Raw genomic sequence first — 18,112 nt, forward strand, 5'->3', positions numbered from 1 at the left:
TGTGTTGCCAGTGATGACATACGGATCTGAGACGTGGGCGCTAACGATGGGCCTCATAAGGAAGCTCAAAGTCACTCAAAGGGCTATGGAGAGGGCTATGCTCGGGGTTTCTCTGCGGGATAGAATCAGAAATGATGATATCCGCAGTAGAACTAAGGTTACCGACATAGCTCGAAGAATTGCGAAACCAAAGTGGCAGTGGGCGGGGCACATTGCTCGCAGGACATTTATCCTACTAATAATTAAAGTGCGAAAGTTTGTGATTGTGAGCATAATAGACAAAAAATACTTTAATATATTCAATTAATAAATTAATCGATTTACTGAACAGATTAATTATTTTGCAATAGATTCTAGGTTTTCACATCACTAAATGTCGGGTTAATGGCGTCTTTGTTTACACTTTTCATAAATTGGATTGAAATACAGTATACCTACTTAGGTAATAGTAAACAATACTTCTGCCAAATGTCTTCTCGTAGCCTGTTTAGGCTGTGCCTTTGACCACCAGTCCTCTTTAAAAGCACTTTCATATGATACAATTTTAAATTAAGGCGCTGTACGTAGTGAAAACTACAATTTTAGAAAACTATTTAAAATATACTTACACAATACTTACAACTGCAATTTTTTTATATGTATATTTTCAGTGTATTAGCTAGTTTTTGACTTCATCAAAAACACGATTGCTGACAAAAACCTCGATAGATTATTTTTTTGAAAAGAGCCTTCATTTACACGTTAAACCAAATATTATGAAACTATTATGAATATCAACACAAAATTTGCTTTATTAAATAGTTTTTAGTAGATTTAGATTTATGCTTCATAGATTTTCAATAGGTTGAGTACATCAATCATACCAATTTATTTCGTCTTTGGCAAAATAAAACGTTCTAGCGCGCGGCGGCGGTCAAGTATTTCCCAGTCGCCAGTACACGCGTGTACGTAGTCGACGACGGACCTGTGCACATTTTTCTAACGCGCTAGTACTACTTTTGAGAGCAAATAATATGGGTAATCGCAGTATTAAAAAAGTTAAGCGAAAGAGGAAACGCATAAGTGAACTCAGAGCACATATGAGAAGCATTAGAGTACCTAAACGGTAAGTACCTACCACACACTAATCGACCGGCCGGAGTCGGGCCGAGTCAGCAGGGATACTACGAAACACCAAACTCGAAGTTCGTGTCGTGCGGTCCCTCTCGCTCTCGTACTAAATAGTATAAGTGTCAGAGGGACCGCAACCCACGATCTTCGAGTTTCGTAGCAGCACTGCTGAGCGGATTTCACATTCGTACTACGACCGCAAGCTGGTTGGCGCGGGCCTCGGCTGCTCATGGAAGCGGACGGCTTCGTCCAGATTCTACCGCGACTGCCATACAAATTGTAGGCACGTTGTATAAACCTATACTACTCACGGCGAACATGCGGCGAACCTTGCGGCTACTACGAAACTCGAAACTCGAAGTTCGTATCGTACCGTCCCTCTCGCTCTCGTATTAAATAGTATAAGTGTCAGAGGGACCGCACGACACGAACTTCTAGTTTCGAGTTTCGTAGTAGCCCTGCTTGATCCCTTTGACAGTTTCACTGACATTTCTGATAGTAGATGCAACAGTTTCGATCTAAGTTTAGATTTTCTCACTTTTTTGCAGGCAAAGGTAATATCTTGCATTCAGCCAAGTTATTTAACATAAATTATTTTAATAAAATAAGATGGTTGCACTTGGTTGCACTAGTAAATTATTGACAAAAACATGTACTCCAACTGCAATCATCAGTTATTGCGCAGTTAGTACAACTGCACCAGCACTGGACCCGACTGTCAGAGGACTGCATTCCAACTGCCATTTTAGGCAGTCGGAGTGCAGTTCTTACGCAGTTCTGATGTAGTTCTGCCATTTACAGCCGGATTGCAATTGGAATGCGGTCCGTGTGTACCAGACCGTACATTACGACGCCTACCGCCTACCTTATCAGCGACTTATTTATTATAGGAACTTCGATTTGTAATTTACCTTCACGTAAATCAAGATTGGTTTTTTGGAATCTTTGTATATTTTTTATTTCCATTCCATTTTTTTTTCTCTTACGGTCATCCCGTAAAACCTAAATTGAAAATACAAACTGAAATATAGATGCACAGAAAAACCAGAAAAATAAGACCAGCACTGGATATCGAACCCAGGTCCTCGGTATTCCGTACCGCGTGCTATACCGCTACACCACTGCCGGTCAACCACCACTGCTGTCACTGCTGGTGGACCAGCAGTGGTGTAGCGGTATAGCACGCGGTACGGAATACCGAGGACCTGGGTTCGATATCCAGTGCTGGTCTTATTTTTCTGGTTTTCTGTGCATCTATATTTCAGTTTGTATTTTCAATTTTGAAATTAGTTTGTCTTTAATTTTTTCTCCCAAAATGTATCATCTTTAAGTAAAAGTGAAATAAAGTGCCCGGTTGAAGTGTAGCCTTTAGAAATGGACTTGAAAAATGTATCAAAGAAAACGAAATTCAGATGTAGAATTATGAAAAGGAAACTAAAACTACTGAAATTAACAAAAATAGTAACTGGTATGACCAGATCCAAGGTCTCCATGTCACGTGCCGAGCACAATTTGCTGTGTGGAGTGGTGAAAATCATCACCTCAAAACAGTAATCATACTTATAGATGATACATTTGGGGAAAAAAATGAAAGACAAACTAATTTCATTTTATATGGACTGGTTACTACCCGAAATTGTTGATTCCCGTCGAGCTCGGGAATGCCACTAAGGGAAAAAGAATCTTCATGAAAAATAACTGTAGAACCTCCTCTGACTGAAGAAAAAGAACTTTCTTCTACATATCTATACTTTTCAAGCGACGAAAATAGCGAAAACATCGCGTCAAGCTCCAGACAATCAACTTTGGAATCTCCTCTGACTGAAGATAAATAACTTTCTCCTACATATCCATACTTCTCAAGTCATGAAAATAAGAAAAGCATCGCTTCATGCTCCAGACAATTTTGGAAGAGCTATAAATTTATTTAAAACCAATTGTTGCCGTCGACTGCGTCCGCGCGGAATCCGATTTAGAGCATTTTTTTTATATCCAAAAATATTTATTTCCCGTAACATAAAGTATCCTAAATGTTGACCAGACTAATAAGCTATCTAACTAACTAATTTGGCTCAGGGACCAAAGAGGTCTTGGCCTCCGAAACAAGAGCATGCCATCTGTCATATCTATCTATCGACCTATTCAGTCTAAATGTCTATCCATTACCTACGTTACAAATCAAACTGTGGGCATGAAGAGGCATAAATAATTTGTTTATTACCAAGACTATTCATATTAAACGAAGATTTTCTTTATTAAACCAAAAAAAATGTTAATAATACGGATACAAACAGAATAAGGCCGTCAACGGGCTGCGTGACAACGCACGAGGCGCCCTGCATTCGCCTCCACCGCGTCGTCTGCTTCACCCCTCAAATACCGAAAATTCTTCTATAAGCGCGCCTTATAACCAAATACTTGACAATATTTTAAAACGCGTTAGTCCTTGTTTGAGGGGTGCCCGCTGGGTAGGGTTATAAATAAGCCCACTGGTTCATCCATTGTAAAAACCTGGTCATCCGTGTGGGTACACAATTTCGCTCCCGTCGGCACGAATGTGACCTCAACGTTGTATTTAGTACTATAAATAGTTTGCTATTGATCAAACACTGACATCATATATTTACCTACCTATTTGCAGTGGGGAGAAATTCAAAAAGGAAAACGTGGCCAAAAAAATTAAATATGTATTGTAATAATTTAAATGTATAAACGGAAAACAAATTTCTCAAAGGGAAATGATAATCATACAGAGGTGAACATTGTAAGAAAATAAAAAAGTTTCCCGTACCGGGAATCGAACCCGAGCCTCCTGGGTGAAAGCCAGGTATCCTAGCCACTAGACCATACGGGAGATGAATAAGTGGTTGAAATTTAGTTACATTTGTTAAAATGGCCGTAATTGAAGTCCAACACAAAATATCACAAAATTAAATATCTATTTTTTACAGATTCTTAAATATTACGCATATATTTTTTGTTTTGTTATTACATTTGAATGTCGACAAATGTTGAAACATGATATACTAGGCAGTACCTAAATAAATGCAATATTATCTTTGATAGTAAATTATTACTGTGTATTTACTTACTGCCAAGAGAGGATAGTAATTTATTTTTTAATTTTTAACAACTTTATCGTTTATAATTTGCATGTGAGCGCCACCTAGTTTTTTTTTAGTAAATTACTAAGTAAGTTGTATGTACCATTCAACGCCGAACACAAAACGCCGCGCGGTTATGCTAGTAAGATGTGCAAGCGATGTCAAGCATTGACAAGAGATGGCGCTTAAATTAATATTTGTATTAGTTGCCAAAAAGCGTCAGAGATGGCGCTAGGGTTGATGCGATTGCGAAGATATGGGTGACCGAAATGAAGTAAGTAATATAAAATTTATTTGTTATGTAATTTTTCAATGATAATGATATTTTTAACCCCCTACGCAAAAAGAGGGGTGTTATAAGTTTGACCGCTATGTGTGTCTGTCTGTGGCACCGTATTTCTTAAACGGGTGGACCGATTTGAATACGGTTTTTTTTATTTGAAAGTAGGTTTTCTAGCGATGGTTCTTAGACATGTTTTATCAAAATCGGTTCAGCCGTTTCATGATCATCAGCTCTTGTGCTCGCTGCGAATCTTAGACCATAAGGTATTTACTTTCAAACATATCTCAGACTATTTGAAACACCCATGTATTATTTAACTGACGACCGGATTAGAGCACCTGACTAAGCTTGAGGTCCTGGTTCGAATCCCGGCCGGGCAGATATTTTTGAAAACACGATGTTGTTCTCGTCTTGATGTTAATATGTATTTAAGTATTATTATCACAATTTTGACTAATTGGTGTCAAGTGTCCCATGATATTTATTATTATTTATTTATTACTATATAACTATGCAAGATTATGGAATTCTCGGCCTGATGCTGCAGCCAGGATATCCAGAACACTAGTAGGTGTGTACCTGATTACCATAGCAGATATATCGTGTTTGGATTCGTTTCGACCAGTATTTGATTACATGCAAGAGGAACCTTCTATTTTCCCCTATTTATGGCGGTTTTAGACTAACGTTTTTTTCTGCGCGTATTCGCTCGTTTTTGGCGCGCACGCGTTTATTCCTGCGTGTTATGCTCGTGTTTGGTCTGAAAGGACATGTTCTCGCCAGTCCCCTCTTCCCCAATGAGCACGTGCCCAAGGCCCCGCGATGCATTGAGCCCCCTAGTCCCTATTCCATTACCAAAGGATAACCGATAGCTACTCCGCTCTCCCCTGAAAATCACTTACAGAATGCAGCATGTTGTGCCCAGGGCCTGTAATAGGTGGAAGACGGCCCTGTTTCTCGCTCTCGCTTATATGTACGAGTTTATATTCGCGTCAACGCTCGAAGTAAACAAAACCGCATAACTGTGCGTGCGTACACGCGCTATCAAAAACGAGAAAATACGCGCGTATAAAACGCTAGTCTTAAACCGCCCTTACTGCGTCGTAAAATTAAACCGAGCGCCCTAGTGAGGGTTTTCATCGGATTCATTAAGAAAACAATGGTTTCTACATAATGTTTCATAACTAAATCACGTCCACTGTAGGACATAAACCTCCCCTTAGACCTCCAGTTGTTTCGGTTGGAGCGGCCTGCATCCACCGTGAGTGACCCCGCGGCTTTCACCAGGTCATCCGTCCATCTCATTGGTGGACGTCCAATGCCGCGCTTATCGATCCGCGGTCTCTATTCAAGAACTTTTCGGCCCCAACATCCATTTATTCTCCGTGCTAAAGCCTGCCTGCCCATTGCTACTTCAACAAGTTTGGCTACGTCGGTGACCCTCGTTCTTCTACCTAGCTCCAAACTCGAAACTCGAAGTTCGTGTCGTGCGATCCCTCTCGCTCTCGTATTAAATAGTATAAGTGTCAGAGAGACCACACGACACGAACTTCGAGTTTCGAGTTTCGTAGTAGCCCTGCAGATTCGATCCCGTTGAGAAACTTGGCAAGTAAGTGCATAATAATAATAGTTGTAAAATTAATTATATCTACGTACCTAACACATTTATTTTTATGTTTTTAAAGTCACACTATAAATTAGTTTTATAGTTTGCAAATTATCTATTTCTTTATGTAGTCTTATGTAGTTAATGGTGTGTAGTATGTCTTTATAACGGTCCGAGGGTCACCGACGGCGCTGGCTGAAAATCAGCGCTGGGGTGTTTTTAACGCTTCAGCATTATGCTGAGCCAGTGTCCGATTCACAACCGCAATGACACATACCTTTGTGTTGTTTTATTTGTACCTTATAATATTGTTGTCTTGTGTTGTGAATAAATGTATTTTCTTTCTTTCTTTCTTCTTAAACCCCAAGCATAGCTTTCCATAGCCAGTTAAGAAACTCTGAGCCTATTCATAGGCCTATAGTGAAAGCACCACGTCTCAAACCCATATGCCATCACTGGCAACACTTACTATGGGACACTATTCAAAATGTATCGCGTCAAAGGTGTGATAGACTTACATAATAACCTATACGGTAGCATTGCGACAGACGTAGCGATTTACTTGTTAAACTAAGACAAGCCAAAAATTTGCGAATGTTTCTTCCAACACGGTGCATTAAAGTGTCACCGGAACTTGTTCGACAATCAACAATATAGTAGTTTATGCAACTGTTACGTAATAAGGATACTTAAAGCACGAGTCTAATCTTGCACAAGTAATCGATCTGTGGCTACCAATACAAAAGTGTTTAGTCGGACTTTCCGAACCATCTTTCTCTTCTGTCATTTTATGACACGTGTACAAGTTATACGGGATATTGAACAAACCAAAATAAAATTACGTATGAATTCATGGTATGATTATTTTATTTTATTCATTTAAAACGTTTTTTCGCTGAAAAACAACATTCATTACTAAATACCTGTAACCAGCCATTTTTTATTTATCTGGAACATGTTATAATAGGGGCAAATGAAAACACATTCTAATGCATCAATGTCTGTTATAGCATAATTTAATTCGTATAGTTATCAAAGAATAATGCAAACACGGCTATGTTAATATGAATATCTCTTTATTTAACAATATACTCTAGACAGGAGGTATTTTATCACTTAATTTAACTATCTAACTATCTATTAGATAATTTGTCACGTACATTCAGAGATAGTTCAAATTTAATTACGAGTAACATGGGTAAATGTCGTAGTTAATTATATGGGTTTTAACTTAACTGGTAGACGTTGCTATGTCTAATTTACAAATAGTTTAATATTTAATAGGAAATTTTACATCTGGAAAGGACTAGAATGTTAATACTGATTTTGCTTAACTAAGTGTAACAGCGTGGAATGTACAAGTAAATTAATTACAAAACGTATCAATTACGAGTAGAATGTATCGGAACGATTGGCTACGGGATGTTGTGACCGATTCATTACTTTTTGAGTACTTGGGAATGATATTATATTTTAGCATATAAAAAATTATATTAAATGATATTGTTCGGGAACTCACGTCTTAAATCGAATTTAGCTCGACATGTTTCGGGCTAATCCTCGCGACTGGCGGCTGCTGCAACACGCGCACTCGTCGAGCTAAACTCGATTTAAGGCGTGAGTTATCCAGGAAAATATCATTTAATATGAGTGAGTCTCATGGTAGTCTCATGTTCAAAAAATAATAACTTAATACATCGAATGCCGAAGCCATGTACACCCTGTAGTTTATATGACTTTTTAAATGCAAACTTTTACGATACACGTATTGCTTATGTGCTAGTTCCAGGTGTACCTATGGCAATTTGTTTTGATACAAAAGTTCCCTGTGTGATCGAGAATTTCGACTTAAGGTGTCATAACTATTTCCGTGCATAATTTTATATTTTTATCAAAAATTTTCTTCCGGATAAAACACGTTATGTAGATGATTTTGTGCATGTTTGTACTACATTCAAATGAATACTGGGGGTACATGGAAATTTAACAATACTAAATGTTACTGATATCTACAAAGATTTTACGTTTTACCAGCCATTTTACAGTGAAGGGTAAAGAAGTTGGTGATACATATTTGGTTTTAGATACAGGAGTTTCGATACATAAATGGACCTCTTGCGACCTCTTATTTGCCTTAACTTTTATTTCGAAGTGTTTATCGTATTTCAAGGAAACCACAATATATGGTGACATGACATTTGTGACAATACTTGTGACATCCATAAAACACTACAACATATTTTCAATCCATGACTAGAACTCATAATTTAATTAAGGGAGATCTAAAATGACTAGTGTCCAACAAAGACAAGTCACACTTTTAAGTAGTGACCTTTAAAAACAATTGAAATCTACTTAATATTTCAAACAAATTGTAATCTGCATCTAAAACAATTGAAGTTTGTAAGTATATTCCAAAAACAAAGGGAACTGCTTTTAAAACAATTAAAGTTTTCAAGCATTTAAAAACAAATGAACTTCGCTTAAAACAATTGAAGTCTTGTTCGGGAGTGTAGCTTAAGCAGCGGCACAAGAGATCCATGGGTAAGAGTAGGCTTTTAGTGGGCATCTCGTCGCCTCCTGCCGGGGCCGCCTTCGTAGTTGGCCGCTGCCAGACCCAGGAGGTGCTTGGCTTGGAGGGCTCCGGAGTAGCCACGGCTGAGACCAAGGTCTATAGCTCGCTTCTCGCTGGAAATGAGAATAAATGAGTGAGAACAGTGTCGTTAATTGGTTAAATGTCGGAAATATCTCTGCACCTGGCTAAATGACGTCATAGGAAGTGTGCTGTGCGCAAATATTTCTAAAGAGTTATAAACAAGGTAGACATTGAGGGTGTGATCTTTGGCTTTATGATTAGTTATAAAATAAAGGGTATGTTCCTCCTGCTATTGGTATAAAAACTGATTTTTATATTTCAAAGATTGCTAATACTTAAAAAGCAAAACGCAAGTATATGAAATACTTTTAAAAAACTAGGTACAGCTTGCCAGCACATAATCCAGAAGCAGAAGGTTTTTTAGTGAGTAATTTGTTTTTTACCTACACATTTTAAGTACCTCTTATAACTTAAAATTCACGCATTCCAAAAATGAAAACTACCGACCATGCAAATAAAAATATAAAACATCAGCACTGGCAAAAACATGTGAACCAAACAAACTTTTGCTAAACTGTTTAGAATGACACACACAGGTATAATTATTTCGAGCCCGTATTTGCATGCAAAAGTTTTCTGGGGGCACGCTGTAATGTTTTAAAGCTGCATAGTTCCGTGTAAAGGGTCACTGGAATGCTGCTAACCGCATACCGAGTTTAATGACATCACCACATTCTTTTTATAAAAAGTTACAAATCTCTAAAGCGTCTAATTTTAAATTAAGACCGCTTAAGATTTTTGAGGCAGTGTCAATGGCGTCAGAAATGCTGCGACTGTGACGCCGTGATAGAGCTTCAATGAATGTAAAATATAAATGACATCAATGTCGCAACAGCATTATATTTGCAGTTATGACGCTGCGTCACTTCGCTGCGACAGTGTCATTTTGGTCTGAACTCCAGCTTCAGGCCTGATCTTAAAAGTCCTATCAGTTTTGTGTTTGGCAGAATATCACGATCTCTCGAATATCTCGTCATCCTCCAATTTCTACAGGGTCGTAAGACACGCGCTGGACAGAAACCGGTGGAGGTAGATTATCCCTCCAGATGCAATATACAATCCTCAGGTATGAGGGACCGAGCAAAGAGAGACATCAGTTTGTCTGGCATAATAATTATGTATCGTATATTAAGTTCATTTCTCTAAATCGCTCTAAGCTAGCCGTAGATGCTAGCTAACTAAATGCTGATATGCTTATCATTCTTCATAGACCATCATAAACCAATGAGAGACAACAAGCTAAATTACAATTCCGTAGACACTGCATTGGCGGCCTATAAACGTCTGGCTTGCCGACATACTAGCTCATTTACTTGCCAATTAGATGACCTATGCTGTCTTATAATCGCTATAAGCCTCCGTAACGTTCTCTTAAATTAGAATGTGCATCTAGGGCATCGATTTTTATAAACAAAAAAAAAGTTGTACAACATTCATGAAATTGCCTTCAATAAAGTATTCAGATAAGTATGTAGTTAAAAGCAGAATTCTTTTTACACAAGCAGTTAGAATCATGCACAGTTTAAAACTAAAGTTATTCACGCATGCATAAACTTCTTGTTGCTTTGAAGACGTACCTAGTAATGTCGTCTTTAAAGCTGTGAACAGATTAAAACAAGTAAGAAAAGTGTAGAGAAATGTAGGTAAATTTACTCAAATCAAGGCGAATATTGACTCCAAGAATATTGCAAAGGAAGGACGAAAAATTTAACTGTTCAAGGTTTTTTGTCCTGTGTAAAGGTAAAAAGGGTAGATTTATTAATTATTTAAGTCGTAAAATTTTAGTGTTTATAAAAAATGTTATATAGCTATATATATGTTACATGAAAATAGAAATAAATAATATTAAAATCAACCTTTTTTGACTTTGACTTTGGGCTTTTATTAGCAGCCTCAAAGACTAACTGCACTTGAATCATTTTTCACTAGAGTTTTGGCCACTACTTCTTTACTTCTCTGTCATATTTATATGGCTTAACACCACGCTCTCTCTTAGACGTGATTATGGTTAAAGTTACACTTTAAAAAAAATCTGACTGCGTCACAATCGCAAAAAATAACTACATGTCGTACGACTTAACATTGACCGGCGTCAAAATCGTGACGTGACCGTAGCCTTAAAGCGTTTTTAACTCCCGGCGCAAAACAAAGGGATGTTCGTCATGTGTATCTTTGTTTTTGCATATATGTCTCTGTTTGTGGCATCGAAGAATAAACAGATCAGACAACGCCATCAACAAAAATGTCGAGGGTTGCACTTACTATGCGATGCATCTTAAATGTCGTGACAGAGTAGTTTAATGCATAAATGCTCTGGAAAAATGACTCTTTTATCGTTGTGGTAAGAAGAGCAAATGTAATAAATTACGAAAAGACATGACAAGAATAGTCATGCAAAATATAATTCAATTGATTTGCTCAGCGAAATAATGATAAGTTTAATTTGTAGTAACTAAAATTTCGCTTGAAATTACATACGTAATACCATCTTAATTCTAAGAAAGAGTGCACAAGACTAAATTGTATTCTTCTTCTTAAATTTAAGAGCTACGCTCTTGTCAGTGGATTAATCGCCACTGCGCCTGCTCTTCGGCCATCTGTTTAAATTCCTGATACGACACGACACCTACTTTCTCCTTTAACTGTTCAAAATAGGTCAATTGGCCTTCTTCTGCCTCGTCAACCTTACATTTTTCCTTCCAGCAGGTTTAAAAGTAAATTGTCGTGTCGTATCAAGTGTCCTACCATATTCCTTCAGCAATTTATGGCCCTTGGAGTCGTGGACTCTCTAGCAAGTGTCAAGTAGCGGACCTGGGGGCTACTACAAAATTCGAAAATCAAAGTTCGTATCGCACCGTCCCTCTCACTCTCGTGTTAAATAATATAAGCGTCAGCGAGACGGCAAGATATGAAGTTCGGATTTTTAATTTACTCACTTTTCCATTTTGCGTTCGATCTGGATGAGGTTGCCGAGACGGTTCAGCATGTCCATTATCTCCTCAGGATCGTACTGGCCCTCGGTACGGTAGTAGTTGTTTTGACTGGAGAATAAAAACATTTTTTTTTATTACTATGGCAGCCAAAAAGAAGCTTTTCTACAAGTCAATCACGTTGACCAACTGATGGTAAGTGATTTATTATTGATATTTATTTATTTACTAGCTTTTGCCCGCGGCTTCGCCCGCGTGGAATCTGGTAATCGCGCGCTATACCCTCGGGTACTCTGCATTTTTCCGGGATAAAAAGTAGCCTATGTCACTCTCTGGCCCATAAACTATCTCTACGTCAAAAAATCGCCTCGATCTGTCGCTCCGTTTCGACGTGAAAGACGGAGATATATACAAACAAGCACACAAACATACAAACACACACACTTTCGCATTTATAATATTAGTATATGGATGGATTTAAATGTACCCAAAGTCGAGGATTGATTTTGGTCCTATCACGAATTTTGGTTGATTTTACCAAACTCAAATATGTAGCTGGTGTTGTACCAAATTTATTTGGTAGGTTACCATTAATTAAATGATTGTCATTTGTCAAGTCTGTTAGCGAATATACATATTTTAACCTCAACTTTTTTAGTTTTCTAAGTTAAATTACCCACGAGGTCTTGTTATATTTATCATATTTTCCACGTAATTCTGTTTCATGCATTAATATCAGCCACAGTGGAGCGTGCAAAAATATCTAACATGTCCTACCGGCGTTATACATATAGTCGTATCATATAGACCGCAATGGCACATATTAATATCCTTCGTGTTTTCTACCTACTTAATAATATTGTTGTCTTGTGTTGTGAATAAATGTATTTTCTTTCTTTTCTTTAGATATTTATGCACGTTTTGTTAAATCAGATATTGGTGCTGCTGACTATACTACTTGGACTAAGTATCAATAGTAACTACCCGGACTAAGTACTACTACCTGGGGTAAGAAGCGGCAGGCACTGCGAGGAGGAGTGCCACTAGCACGCAGCTCGCCAGCACACAGCTTGCTCGGACCATTCTGTAATTAATGGAAATGCACCTTAATAAATAAATAATACATTGAATATTGAATCTTACAATTTTTTATTCGTAAAACGTAATTTTCCAATTACAGTTCAATCTTATCATCATCATCCCAGTCTAAATACGTCCCACTGCTGGACACAGGCCTCCTCTCTGATTGAGAGTCGTAGTTCCCAAGCGGAATGGGGATTAGGGATTTTACACACACCTTTAAATTGCTTCTCTGGTTTGTGCGGGTTTCCTAAAGATGTTTTCCTTCACCGTAAAGCTTGTAGTAAATTTAAAACGTAATTAAAAAAAAACTGTAACATATATAGCTACATATAAGGACTCTTGAATATTACGCCTGAATACATACAGTATCTAGAGTACTACCTATTTTTTTCATAGCGCCTACGTTGCATAATCTGCGTAAAATGTTGTAACTAAGTAATCTAGATTATAATATTACGTGTCATTGATGGATGACTCGATTGTAACAGTGACCTTGTTGATAAAATAAATTGCACATGTACGACTTTTGTACCGCCCTCAGCTGAGAAGCTTGCATAAACAGTAAAATAATGCAGATAATTACATTGTTATAATGATAAGTAATAAAAATAATCGCACAAGCGCGCTGTAAAAAGTCCTAATGATATGGAGTACGATTTGAAATTGATCATTGACTTCTACGTTACCTTACGGGACTAGACTGGCTGTTTAGAACAGAACGCGCGGTGCTTCAATCATCAATATTACTTTGACACAACCCCTGTCACGGACGTCAACAAACTATAGTGAAATGAAAGGTTCACAAATCCGCGCTGTGAACAAATTTTGTGCGCCGTTTAGATGTAAGAAACATGCAGTCTGTACATAGATGTCAATGCATAGGATGATAGGTATTTGAAACTTTTTCAAACAGACTTCATTTTAGACTTGAGTTACGAATCATTCGAAGTCTTCCATCCCTCCTTTTCGTTTATTTAATTACTTAAGTAGGCATTTTAAAGCCGAATATACTGTTGACTTCTAAAAAGGTATAAACCAGGTAACAGATATATTATGCAAAGTGCAGGTTCTTTAGTGTATTTGTTTACGTTTGTTTACATAAAAGGTCTACCTACTAAAATTCTTTTTTCAAGCAAACAAAATAAAGTAAACCCCGAAATGTAAATGAGGAAATTGCTAAATAATTGGATATCTGAAACGGGTGGACGTTTTGGAAATTGAGAAGGATTGACATAAAAACGGGGATCAGTGTTAACTAGGTATTATTAGAACAGAGGTGTGGCAAATAGGTCAGTGGTGCTAAGCTGGGAAGTATATATGTTTATGTTCATTAGATTTCCAAAGACACAGATTTTGGTTAGATGGCGCCATTTGCCGTTCTAAAACACAATTGTAATTAATAATGGAAATTTTACTAAAGCTTTGAAAATCAGGTAAATTTTTAACTGTTCATTTAGATTTTTAGTTGCTTTGAAGCAAAGGTTATGGACACCAACTGCAGGGTGTTGCTACCGCATAACTATCTAGCTCGCGCTTCTTTCGTTATATTCGTATAAAAAATCGGCATAGGTACTATTTATGACCTTTAAAAATACGATTTCGCCGTACCTAGATATTGTCGACTGTCGTCAATGTGGCGGCACTTGTTTATCAAGTCAATTGACTGTTTAAAATAAATAAACAGAACAAGTGCCGCCACATTAACGACAATCAACGATATCTAGGTACGGCGAAATCGTATTTTCAACGGTCGTAAATAGTACCTATGCCGATTTTTTATACGAATATAGCGAAAGAAGCGCGAGCTAGATAGTTATGCGGTAGCAACACCCTGCAGTTGGTGTACATAACCTTTGCTATAAGTACTAGTACTTACTTGTCATTAATGACGTCACTTAAAGAAATAGGTAACCAGGCGAGACTTGAAATTGTAATAGCGCCACACCAGTGGTATTTATTCAAATCGGACTATTTTGCTGTACATTGAAATCTGCATTCGAAAGTTTAGAACTGGAGAACTTGTAGAGGCAGTACGCGGCAAGCAGAGAGTTCTGCCTTCAGTTAAGCTATTATTACGAACCGTTAAAACACCAGTTCAACCAGCTTTTAAACCGAGCTAGAACTACTTAACTATTGCGTAATTCTTGTAACCTAAGTGCGAACAAGTTCATTTTGCCGGAGCCCGATACTGAGATTGCAATGCGGCTCAAGTAGCCTGGCGAGCTACTAAACTACTTGTAGCACGTTCGTATTTGTGTGAAGGGGATTTGTGTGAAACGGATTAGGAATAAGACTGGAATTGTGTAGTATTTAGTTACAAGTTCTTCCTAAGGGGGTTTTCTGCGTTCTCCAGGATAAGCTTCGGAATTGTGTCATAGTCATAGATATACAACGTGTCTCTACATTCTGGATGAACTGCCGAGCAGAGTTTCTTCTCAGGAATGTTCTAATATTGTAAATTATTTGATTAGACGAATATAAAAAAAAACGATGTTCCGATTATAATAAATCAGTCATTTCTCCGTTAAAACTGTGGCGTTTGATATGAGGCTTTCTACATGGGTTAGAAACATGTTGCATATAAATCAGTATGTTATTCTTGGTACTTATTGAAAAAAGTAAGAAAATTATTATCATTATAATAAGTAATAATAATGATAAAAGCATTGCTTAACGAACATACCAAACTTGTATTTGTTTGAAAACGTTAAAAAAGATTTACAACCGTGAAATATAACATGGAACTTACAAATATAACAATATAACAGTTACATTATAAAAATTTAACTAAAAAAACCATCCTAAACTTAAAATACTTTTTTTTGTAAGTATTTTTAGTTTAGGATACTTTTATGTAAATGGTTTTATTTTATTTGTGTTAACCCTTATAAAAAATTACATCTCACTATGTTTGTGTCACACCGTCATACGTGATAAAAGCACCCTTTCCACAAGATTCTCGGAAGGAGTCCTTTGGAAATATGATCGTAAATCAATGCGGTACCCGCAAAGGTCATGTGTTACGGACGCGTCACTTCACTTTTTTAGGGTTACGTACCACAAAACTGAGAACCTTTTACTTGGTTGTACTTTACAGCTTGTACTTGGTTTGGGCAGCCACGATTTGTGCTCAAAATATTGTAAGAGGGTCCGTCGTGCGAAGTAGAACGGTTTTTGATACTACATCGGTTTATAGCATGTTAGCGTTCAACGGGTATATTTTTTTTTATTTTTTATTTTATAATTAGGCAATCACCTACTGAGTGCATGTACATGAACACACGTACGTGTGTCCCACTTCTACTGGATCTGTACCGTAGATGCCAGGTTATTCGGAATTAATTCGTGTAGATATATAATGTAAGTTATGGTTGCAAAATGTCCAAACCACCTGAAATTTGACTTAGTAGTAGTACGGTGAAAATACAATAAAGTTGTACTTTATAAAACTTTGCTGGTGGACCGCCTAAATCGTGTTTGCAGGAGGAAACTCTTCAACGTTTTATAGTATCGACTTGAAAGATGATATGGATCTGTAGTTTGGATGACAGTGAAAGTACAGTCTACAAAATCTGCAGTCAGCAGAAAAAAGGTTGTATATTTTTTTTTACAAAAACTTGATTGTCACTAGCTTTGGAAAAAATAAAAGAAACAGGATATGCCAATGAGGTTTATTAGATAAGATCAGAAACTTAATAAGTACTATGATGTTAATAAAGTCATCATTATTTCCACTTCGGCATAATATTTTTTTTTTTAAGTTTCTAATTTTGTAGGTACTGAACCCTTCAAAGCGTGTACCAACGCGCAACCTTTTTACCTCGGCCTCACGTGACGTAAAGAGGTCTCCCTAGTGACTGATTGGTGGACCTCATAAAACAATGATTTATCCTGTTTTGAAACACTTCCTTTTAGCGTGAACTTTGAAACTACATGGACTTTTAAGTAAGGACTTTACCACCTGACAAATTAATGGAGAGCCAAACTTTTCTCTTAAAGTATCATCACATCATGGGCTATATAAGTCCGCGAATTGGGAACTTCACATTCACCATTGCATCGATGGATGCAAGTGACGATTTGTTATTCATTGTGGCGTTCTAAAGGCCTTTGATCTGCAGTGGACGTCTTCCGACTGATGATGGTGACACTTACCATTGAATTTCTTCGCAAGTGTGTGCTGTCAAGATGTTTTCCCTCACGTAAAGCTTACGGTAAAATTTAAGTGTAATGCACAAGAAGATATACGAGCTCGGGTTAGAACTCACGACACTCAAATAATTTACGGCGCATAAACTGCTCTTTACAAACATTGAGGAAAAAAGAGAGAGAAACATTTTTCTCAGTAAGGGCTGCCACATACACGGAATCCAACACTAACAAATACATCACACACATACGTTTGTTTTAATTATGAAGGCACAGGCCACCATGCGGAATTCCGAATCAGAGAAAAGTTCGAACGGAAAACTACTGTCCGTAAGTGGTAGGTTCAAGGATTTGTATGGATTTACTGCGTTCGAAATCCCGAAACGGGATGTGCCGGCCCTTACTTAACTGGCCGAATATATTTCTGTGAAACGTAAAAACAAAAGACGATCTTTAAAAGCAAAAATGATATCGGATACGCTATTGTCAGTGAAATGAAAAGGAATAGGCAAGACATCTCGGTAAAGGTGACAGCCGCAATACCTGCGTTTACTGTTGTATCGAATTTGCAAGTGTTTGAATTCAGTGGACCGTAAAAGTTGTTTGTATTGTTTTTATTTTCTTTATTTTTTTTCTATCGGTTGACCTTTCTGATGATTGATACAATAAATATGGCGCTCAGTGTTGGACTTTTACAGATATTTTTTAACAAATATGAAAAATAGCTGCCGCCTATTGCTTACATCAGAAAGTCTCTGTGTATATGTGTTCTCTGTACTGCTTGCTATGTGTTGTACTATGTATTGTTTTGTAAGAATCAAGACAGTTACTCATAATTAAAGACCTCCATATAATATGTGGATTTGGCTTGCGTTAAAAAAACTTTTTTTTTAAATGGTTACATTTTAATCATAATTAGCCCCCCATGCGCTCCCCTAACAAGAATATTGAATATACCAGATTATTTACATAAAAAAACTCACATGGTTGAAGGTAGTTCTATATTGACGGTCCAGAAGCAACTGTCTGAATACAAGTTTGATTCCCAAAATCACAGTTAACCTTTTACCGAAGAACATCGCGAGTTATCAAAGTGCCCGCCCAACCGTTCTGTTGACACACACTCCACTAGACTAATTACATCGATACTCGATTATCTATATCGATTACTCATAATCGACTCACAGATTT

The 18,112-nt window shown here is 37.3% G+C and overlaps 1 protein-coding gene and 1 non-coding gene across 5 annotated transcripts in view; both read right to left on the reverse strand.

The window, feature by feature from the left end:
* Nucleotides 1-3,892: 3,892 nt before the first annotated feature.
* On the reverse strand, nucleotides 3,893-3,964 carry TRNAE-UUC (transfer RNA glutamic acid (anticodon UUC)). Its single transcript has one exon. It is a non-coding gene; the product is annotated as a tRNA-Glu (tRNA).
* A 3,194-nt stretch (nucleotides 3,965-7,158) lies between these two features.
* The window catches only part of Dh31 (diuretic hormone class 2), a 94,811-nt gene continuing 83,857 nt past the window's right edge, over nucleotides 7,159-18,112 (reverse strand). Inside the window, exons 1-5 of one of the 4 annotated variants that reach the window (XM_074099119.1) lie at nucleotides 17,905-17,979; nucleotides 12,690-12,773; nucleotides 11,696-11,800; nucleotides 10,337-10,357; nucleotides 7,159-8,791 (exon numbers count right to left, since the gene is read on the reverse strand). In XM_074099119.1, the coding sequence (XP_073955220.1) occupies nucleotides 8,662-8,791; nucleotides 10,337-10,357; nucleotides 11,696-11,800; nucleotides 12,690-12,772 (339 nt within the window). In that variant the 5' untranslated portion in view covers nucleotide 12,773; nucleotides 17,905-17,979 and the 3' untranslated portion in view covers nucleotides 7,159-8,661. Of the gene's footprint in view, nucleotides 8,792-10,336; nucleotides 10,358-11,695; nucleotides 11,801-12,689; nucleotides 12,774-17,904; nucleotides 17,980-18,112 lie in introns of those variants that run through there. The other 3 variants (XM_074099120.1, XM_074099118.1, XM_074099121.1) reach the window with 3 other exon arrangements.

The sequence above is a fragment of the Choristoneura fumiferana genome, chromosome 16 (genome assembly GCF_025370935.1).
Source record: "Choristoneura fumiferana chromosome 16, NRCan_CFum_1, whole genome shotgun sequence".
Classification (NCBI taxonomy): Eukaryota; Metazoa; Arthropoda; class Insecta; order Lepidoptera; family Tortricidae; genus Choristoneura; species Choristoneura fumiferana.